Source organism: Sardina pilchardus, chromosome 3, assembly GCF_963854185.1.
Source record: "Sardina pilchardus chromosome 3, fSarPil1.1, whole genome shotgun sequence".
NCBI classification, from domain to species: Eukaryota; Metazoa; Chordata; class Actinopteri; order Clupeiformes; family Clupeidae; genus Sardina; species Sardina pilchardus.
This window is the reverse complement of record NC_084996.1, coordinates 34,163,949-34,172,565: the sequence shown is the minus strand read 5'-3', so window position 1 is coordinate 34,172,565 and position 8,617 is coordinate 34,163,949. Positions and strand designations below refer to the sequence as shown.

Here is an 8,617-nt window from a genome sequence, read left to right as displayed (position 1 = left end):
TTAATATGGTCTTAGTCAGTGTTTCAAAAGGCATTGGTGCAGTCTCGTCATCGTCTTGAAAAAAGGTTGATGACAAACATATTTCGTCTTGTCTGACGGAATTAACGATAGTCACAATGAAGGGCAATTCAACTGCTAAAACTCTTTCTCTTATGTCCCTTCATTACAACCGATTAAGTGTCATTCTATGACAGTGGCATTCTGACCAGGCACTTGAGAAATGAGAAAACAACCTCCACCTTTATTATCTAACTAATCTAAATTATGAACAAACAAATAGATTTTTAACATAAACAAATATAGAATATCTTTTTGGAGAACCCTAAAGAATAAGTAAAGCTCCGGCCTTAATATAATATGTACAAATGTTTTTATACCGAATCAAAGTTTTTTTATACACAGTTGTTACCAAGCATGAGCATCACAGCCGCTTGTAGACTCCAAGCAAAGAATTGCAGTTGGGACACATGTGTTTCACATCTTTCATGCCGTCCACACAGAATGGAATCAAGCAGCATCCATAAATGCAACTGGCGAAGGGGACATCCATTTTAGAGAAAAAGATTGACAGTGAATATGGTTATTTGATATGCTTCATGAAACATGTCTAGTTACTTGACCTACAGTATGTAAATGTGTATTTACAAAACATCTTGGTAGGTTAATGAGTTGTATCTTCTGGTCTATTTATTTTCTACTAACTATTAACTAGTGTAACTTCAGCATGTAGCCTGGACATTTCATTTTAGGTCACAAGACAAAATGTAAATTACAGCTAACTTACCCTACAAGACTGAGGCTGAAGCAGGTTAGCCAAGTCAGGACTCCACTGCTGTGGTTGAGACGAGAGAGGACCATTTGGGCACATACAGGGCAGTGGACGTGTACTGGAAAATCTCCCAAAACCATGCGTGGCTGGACATATACAGTCTGGACGTTCACTGGCGAGACAGCAGGTGACAGGTGAAATGTGTGTTTTTTTTTTTTGTTTATTTGTTAAAGAAACTGCTGTCGGGATAATAACAGTCTGGGAACTCTTACTGTAAATATACAAACTGTCAGATGGTTATGATTTCTAACCAATATACACTTTTACATTTCACATTTAGCTACCTCTTCATTCTGTGAGTACATTGTAAGAACATAAAGGTCTTTGAACACAGCTCTAGCTCTGTTAAATGGAAATGTGGGGCAAGCTTGTCCCCCAAATATAACAAAAATGTTTCCTCAGTATGCAAATGTCTGACTGACATGACCTTGACTAGTTATAGGGTTGTAAATGGGCTTGTAAAAACCTTTGTTAACACCAGAGAATAAGGTTAAAGACAGCATTCATCCATTCTATGTCATTTTTAAGCCCTACTGTACATTTGACCACATCATGTTCATTTGCAAAAGCATATTAGTGTTCGGTTCACAATCCACATGCACGTCTGACAGCCATGACACACTTAAGATCAACTGAACTGTGCAGAAAGTATGAATCTTAATGTCATATTACCTACAGCTGATGTTCCTGCTGCATTTGACTGTTGTGGGTGCATCTGGCTATATGCCTGAGATGGATATGCTGGTTGTGTAAAGGTTGGTGGATAAGCTGGTTGGGGCATTTTGTCATAGACAGGAGGAGGGGGTGTGGGACCATAGTTATACACAGGAGCAGTCATAGTCTCTTCATACGTTGGAGGCTGGGGCTGCCCCAAGTAGTTTGGCTCCATTGGAGGTGCGCTTGCCATGACCCGTCTGGAATTCTGTAAACAGAGGCACGTGTTGTACATAGGTTTAGTCAGGCCACACTCCTTTAAAGATCACACCAAAACAGCTGTAAAGTTACTATACAATGTCTATGGCCCTCCCTGAGCTTCCGAGTGATCCCTGGGCTGAATTATGACTTCTGAAATCAGGGAGGGCTATGCAAATTTGTCCAGCTGTCACTCAAACTGCTCTAACTTATGCATACTTTCTGATACCAGCAGACAACATATAGCACTTTGGTGCCACCCAGTGGATAGTTGGAAAAAATGGCTTCTGAAGTTTTTTTTAGCTTTGAAATGAAAAACTACAAACTACTTACGGTATGATACATTTCTATAAGGCAGCCATATCAAGGCAACTTGGAAACGCACCATGGGCGCAGTGATATCACGCAGCATCTGAAAATAGTCTCCATAGACAACAAGCAGTAGTAGTGCCAGTAGTTTGCAAGTTCTTTGATTATTACGCCAGATGAGAGTGTAGTTCCATGTCAAATCAGCCTAGAAAAACGCCAGGTTTCATTTTCAGTTGGTCTAATTGCACTTTCTAACTTGAGAAGAGACACGTTTTAAATGGGAAAATTACCGGAAATCTTAGTCACTTTTAAACATGATGCTAGCAGGCGAGATGCTACTGGTCTAATCCATTTCAATGATCTATGCTAGGCTGAAGCTAAAAGTTGTATCGCCAGACTCACAGAATGGCTGGATGAATGGGAAAAAGGTAAATATCAATTGTTTTGCTCGAGGGGAGGTGGAAAATTAGCTTATTTCCAAAAATGGTGGAATATCCCTTTAAGTGTTTTCTGTAGGCTACATACGTGTGTCATTGGCCTACCCTAGCCTACTGCATAAAATAACAGAATATCAAAACGTTTTCAGTATCACTGTTGCAGAAATCACATAGGCCTACTGTATAAGAAGATATCCCTTCAATATTTGTATATTTTCACACATTCCAACATAAGGAAGCAGCATTGGAAATGTGTCGCTCTTGGCGTAATTTTCAAACACCCTCTTTTCTCCAATGGTCCGTTCATGCCATAGTAATATCAGGGACCCCCCGCGATTACATTGTTTTTCCCACTGGGAGTGTTCATGTGCTTTAACGTCGTAATGTGCAAAAAAACATGGATGCCACAACAAAAGTTAAAACATACACTCACTAATCGTAAATGAGCAAGTCCACATTAAAACAGTTGGACATAGACCTCTGATGTTTGCCTACAGTGAGGAACCAAATCTGCCATCTTTGCCCATATAAGGAGATCCAGGTGTTAATTGAAGCTCACTACCTATGGCAAGTTGCATTGTAAGTTATCTCTGGGATAGGAAAGATCACAGTATCCAATCCAGGGCAGAGGACAAAACTGTGTAGATTAATGTCTGCATTTCCAATTTCTTCGTCCCCGCAAGGTGGAAACAGGTACAATAATTCAAAATCCCCATGTGATTTTTCCCATAGACAAATCTGGACAAAATTGGAGCTTTTTTGTAGGTGAACTTCAGAGGTCTATTAAAGGCCACAGACTACAAATGAACTACAGTATTACGAGCCCCCAACTGGGCAACTCCGGTGGCAAAATCTTCCTCCAGTTTCCCACCTCTAATTCCCACATGAAGTGACATGAATGATTATGTTTTCATTAGGAAAAAAATTGTGTTAGGGTCTGGGGTCCCTATATTTTGACGCAATTCCTGGACTTGTCTCCAGTTCGTCTGCCGTCTCTGAATGACTATAACTACCTCTCCCATTGGTTCTCTGACTGGTTGTGTTGTGATGACCATAATGCAAACTGGAATGCATACAGCTAGGTCTCACACGGAAGACATCATTTCACGAGTCATGGCTCATCAAAGCAGTCACCAAAGCTTTACTTTGTGTGTGTGTGTGTGTGTGTGTGTGTGTGTGTGTGTGTGTGTGTGTGTGTGTGTGTGTGTGTGTGTGTGTGTGTGTGTGTGTGTGTGTGTGTGTGTGTGTGTGTGTGTGTCAGTGTCACCAGTAGCCAAGATAGCCAAGATGCCACAAGTAGGCTACACATGGAATGTGGAAAAATTGAACTTAAATTATTCGAGTAAATATGGCAAAATACTTCTAGAACCCTTAAGCCATCTCCCATGTGATCTCAATAGCAATGCACTTATTGTTTGCACTTCCAACAGCATGGCTTAGGCCTACCTGCTGCTGCCCACAGATGGTTCGTGTCAAAGAACACTTGTAGACCCAAGTAGGGTGCGACTGGTTTTCTTTTGTTCTTGCGTAAAAATGCACATTGTAGGACAAAACCGTCTGCTAAAATTAAACTAAACAAACGCGACGTCATGCGCGTCAGACATTTGGTAACATACTAAACGTTTCAACGTTTGGATACGTAGAATTCAGGATGTTGACTGATTGACAGCAATGTTGTAATAGATATAACTCTTAAACAACTAATACCGTCGTCATGGTATCAAGACTTAAGTAAAATCAATGTTAACGTTACATAACTTGTTACCGAAAGAAGCAACTTCCCATGTCCTTTCGAAGACGCACCTTTGTTAAAAACTCATGTTAGCACGTGTTTCTTTAACTTGACTCTAGTTAGATAGTCAACATTACCTGACTCGTTAACAAGTAGGCCTAGGCCGGCCTACAACCTTTTAATGAATGTCTTTTAGGCTACGTTAGCTATCCTGGATGCGAACGTGTAGGTAAAGTTAAGTCAGATAGGCTAGCCTTTAACACGGACTTAAACATAAGTCTACAGCTAATGTGCCCGTATACTTACAGAAGAATTGTATCCCCAGTAAAAGCTGCCTTCTTGCAATCGATAAACTACCGTCACTAAACAATTGATCTATGTTCAAGTAGTTTCACTAACTTCCTGTCCATGTAGCCTACAGCTTACTTTCGATTTGACAAAAATGGAAAAAAAATTTAATCACGTGATGATAACTGCGTGCGTCACTGCATCTAAGCGACTCGGATACATTGTAACTCTTTGGTGTAGCCTACAGTAATAAGCTACATTCCATTTTCAGTGTAACTTAGCTCACACTAAAACATCTCTTTGAAACTGACTCCCCATGTCCTCGAAAGAACATTCAGAGCAATCGTGGGGTGAGCAATGATGTGGTTTCTGTAATATTTAATGTTAATCCTGTGACTATTTGGGTTTATTGGATAGCCTACAGTACATCTACCTTTGAGGAGTTTTGGAGTCCAATTTGCTCCCTGGCAGAACTCATGGTGACGCCACAGCCTACTACTTATACTTAGTAGGCTACTGACACCACACGTTGACAGTCCATACTCCATACTGTCTGTAGTGGGGGTATGTTCCAATGCAAGGGGAAAAAATAAATAGCATATTTATTAAAGAAACTCAAAACTCTTAACAATTGAACACATTTCTTGACATTTTCAATTGGACCCATCTAATCGACTTACATGATGGGCTACGCATGTTCTCCCCTGGGGGTATGCTCCAAATGCGGGGTCCTAAACAACGACAGCAGAAGAATGGTGAAAATAAATAAATTGCATACATTATTAAAGAAACTCATTTGACTCATGAGACTCATCGACGTACATGATTGGATATCTATTTACTGATCTCATTTCCTGTTGTGTCTCTAGCTTTTCATTTTGCGTTGCTGAAGGTGTGCATCATCTAGGCCCTGCCGTAGACTGGAGGAGGAGGAGGAGGAGGACATAAAATGGGGATTATCAGCATCATTTGTGGTATTTGTGACATGCATAGTTATGGATATCCAGCTAAAACATAACGGATTTAATGTGTTCTTGCTGGCAAATCATACAGTGGTGCAGCTTTGACGGGAAGGTTTCGAGTCCGAAAACGCCCAAGAAACACAAAATGGTGAGTATAAACGTTAGCAGTCACAGGCAGATCACAGGATATTTGACGTCTAGCTTGACTGTTACTGTGCATCCCATTTTAGTTTTGATTTTGGTTAATTTGGCAGTTTAGCCATACTCAACTAGCCTACTGTTCCCTCTGTAAAATATTTTCGGACGGATAGAAAACTAAACCATGCATCAATTGAGTTTTTATATTTTGACGTAGTCAGTCATGGGTGGCATGGAAATGTAGAATTTAGTATGCAGGGGCACAGCACTAATTTGCCTCGTCGATGATTGAGGAAGCAAGGTTGATCGAGGGTATAGGCTATTTCCCCGGTAATACGTGCCTTCATACATATGCAGTTTAGGTATAGAAATTTTGTCTGGAAAACGGTAGTGATTTCAGGTGCATACTGTGTGTAGCTTCGATTATCCAGATTGGTCGTAGTGAGTTTGCTCAGCAAATGTTCCTTGTCTACTTCATTAAAATGGTCACAATCAGCAGGTCAGTTAATTGTGGTTCCTTTCTTTATGCAGAACTCTCAGAGTTATCTCAAGTAGGCTTCAAAGTTAACATATGCTCGGTAAAGATTCTGACATCCGTTCTCTCTCCTTATAGGTGCCAAAGACAGAGGTGTGAAAACGAGTCGAAAAGATCTTCCAGACTAGACGCACCTGTCATTACGACTATCTTTAGCTTCAATAGATTGCACAGACGAAGATGTCCATAATGGACCATAGCCCCACCACGGGGGTGGTGACCGTGATAGTGATCCTCATTGCAGTGGCAGCCTTGGGTGCTCTGATTTTCGGCTGTTGGTGCTATTTGCGCTTGCAGCGCATGAGCCAGTCTGAGGATGAGGAGAGTATAGTGGGCGAGGGGGAGACCAAGGAGCCCTTCCTGTTGGTACAGTACTCGGCCAGGGGCCCACGTGTTGAGCACAAGACAAGGCTGACCCCTAACGGCACAGAGAGCCATGGTTAACTTGCTCCAGGCTCCTTCATAGCTGCCTGTGAAGGAGACCATGTAAGGACCTCACCATGTGCATTTGGGCCTGCCTTCCACAGTAAGCTACATCTTGTCAACCCCAGCCTCCTAGATGAAGGATGAAATCAATGCATGCACTTGTCCACCATACAACTCCGTCATCGGACAATCTGAGGGTTGTCTGCCCTTCATTATACTGTAAGTCCACGGTCCCTGTTGAGCCTATTCATAATGTGAAGTTGTACATAAGTATTGTGTTGTAATCATTTATTTGCCAAAAGGTGTGATTTTCAGTGTGAATCTGTTATTGCCAGGAGCCAAGTCCTTGTTTGTACTGTTTGGCATGAAAGAAGATGCCCTTATGTTTTTGTTTACTTTTTCATTTCCTTGCATTAAATTTATGAAAGCTCTGTCAAATGAGGCATAATGTATGTTGTTTGAAACCACAGAGCGCATTCCCAGAGCTGGCTCTGGCTTTACTGTGACCAAACAAAAGCAGCAGTATTTACAGTGGTGTTTCCCAGTGGCTTCTGTTCTGAATCAATGAAACTGTGACCTCCTTGAACCATGCATTGTTTTTGTTCAATATTATGTGAAATGTGCTCGCTAAATAAGGGAAATTTGTTATACATTTGACAAATTCTGCATTTGCTGAGAGATTTTGTGTTGTTGTTACTAGTTTGCATAGTACAGGGGAATCAAGCTGGCTTTCCCATTGCTGTTCTCCAAATCAGTGCCATCACTCTTGATATGAAACAATGTAATAATATCTTGACATGTTGTCAGATATCCTTAAAGCCTTTCACAGGGTGTTGTGTATATTCATCCAATAATGGAATATGCTTCAGTGTGAGAGCAGTAGTCAACTATCAATGTCTTCAGAAGGTGGGACAACATGTCCACAAGTCTCTTGTGCCAATGAAGGAAATGTCAAGGTGCCGTTTTTACACCAAGGAGCTTCCTGAAGGCAAAGCTACTGTACTTCTGTGGTTGAACAAACAGAGTTGTATGGAAGATTATACATTTCTGCAGATTACAATTACAGAGTGCAATTGTATGACTGTTAATCTCTTCCTGTACTGCTATATACTTTTAACACCTTAAAATGCCCATGTGTCCCACTTTCAGCCTGTATTTTGTCAAAGTACAACTCTAAACTGTAATAAATCTGAAATACGTTTGAGTATTCTTGATAGAAGTTTGCTACTTGTAAGCTTGTCAAAAATGTATTTTTATATGACAACTTTGTGTATAGATCTCATTTGAAAGGAAATGTTATTTTCAAACACTGCTTGTGTCTAGAAAACGATTTAAAAGCAAAATACTTCAATAAATCCATACATTGAGGATGATGTCCATGTTCAGGTATACACTACCACGTTAGGATTGTTAAAACTGTTACGTGTCTAGAATTTATTTCTGAAACAGTGGAGCATCCTGAATCCAATATTGCACAGTCAGGAAAAAGCATGTTGTTTGCATGTTTGGAGATGCAGTCCACCCTTGGCTAATGTCACTCATCTTCAATGCTCCCAATGTTTAAACCTCTCGACAAATATTAAAGACAACATTTGCTCAAATATCAGCCACATAATGTCTTATTTCCCACTGACTGTTGTGAACTACAGCTGTGTAGTGCCAACATTAAATACAAGTCATCTCACACGCTCAGAAAGGGAGGTTGAGAATCGGTTGTAGACTGAAAGGATTTACTGTTATAGGCGATTTCAACAGGCAACCAATTGTGTAGCCCTTGTGAAAATAGCCACTTTCCTGGAAGTACAGGGGAAATTATTAGGTCAGCTAAAGGAACCAGAATAGACATGTATTCCATTTGTAAATCTACCGGAGTCAGGACTCTTGGAATGCAGCATGAATTACAGGCATAGTAGGCTACTGACCTTGAGTATTTGGTGCCTGCAGAGCCCACTGCTTCATACACATTCATTATGTTCCTTGGAGATCTTAGTCCTACGCAGTGGCAATCTCACAGTTACAGAGCATTTACACGTGTATTATTCAGGGTTT

The 8,617-nt window shown here is 40.7% G+C and overlaps 2 protein-coding genes across 5 annotated transcripts; one reads left to right on the top strand and one right to left on the bottom strand.

The window, feature by feature from the left end:
* Positions 1 to 221: 221 nt before the first annotated feature.
* On the bottom strand, positions 222 to 4,667 carry litaf (lipopolysaccharide-induced TNF factor). Of its 3 annotated transcripts, none has more exons than XM_062532986.1 (4): positions 4,526 to 4,667; positions 1,502 to 1,751; positions 785 to 941; positions 222 to 530 (listed from the first exon to the last, which is right to left on the bottom strand). In XM_062532986.1, the coding sequence occupies exons 2-4, from the start codon at positions 1,734 to 1,736 to the stop codon at positions 422 to 424; spliced, it is 501 nt and encodes a 166-aa protein (XP_062388970.1). In that variant the 5' UTR covers positions 1,737 to 1,751; positions 4,526 to 4,667; the 3' UTR covers positions 222 to 421. The 3 variants fall into 3 exon arrangements, with proteins under 3 accessions (XP_062388970.1, XP_062388971.1, XP_062388969.1); XM_062532987.1 differs by lacking the exon at positions 4,526 to 4,667 and adding an exon at positions 3,934 to 4,211; XM_062532985.1 differs by lacking the exon at positions 4,526 to 4,667 and adding an exon at positions 2,075 to 2,653.
* Positions 4,668 to 4,760: 93 nt separating this feature from the next.
* Positions 4,761 to 7,787, top strand: snn (stannin). Of its 2 annotated transcripts, XM_062532983.1 has the most exons (3): positions 4,761 to 5,262; positions 5,377 to 5,617; positions 6,221 to 7,787. In XM_062532983.1, exon 3 carries the CDS (start codon positions 6,323 to 6,325, stop codon positions 6,584 to 6,586), a length of 264 nt encoding a protein of 87 aa, XP_062388967.1. In that variant the 5' UTR covers positions 4,761 to 5,262; positions 5,377 to 5,617; positions 6,221 to 6,322; the 3' UTR covers positions 6,587 to 7,787. The 2 variants fall into 2 exon arrangements, with proteins under 2 accessions (XP_062388967.1, XP_062388968.1); XM_062532984.1 differs by lacking the exons at positions 4,761 to 5,262; positions 5,377 to 5,617 and adding an exon at positions 5,996 to 6,106.
* The last annotated feature ends 830 nt before the right edge of the window (positions 7,788 to 8,617 follow it).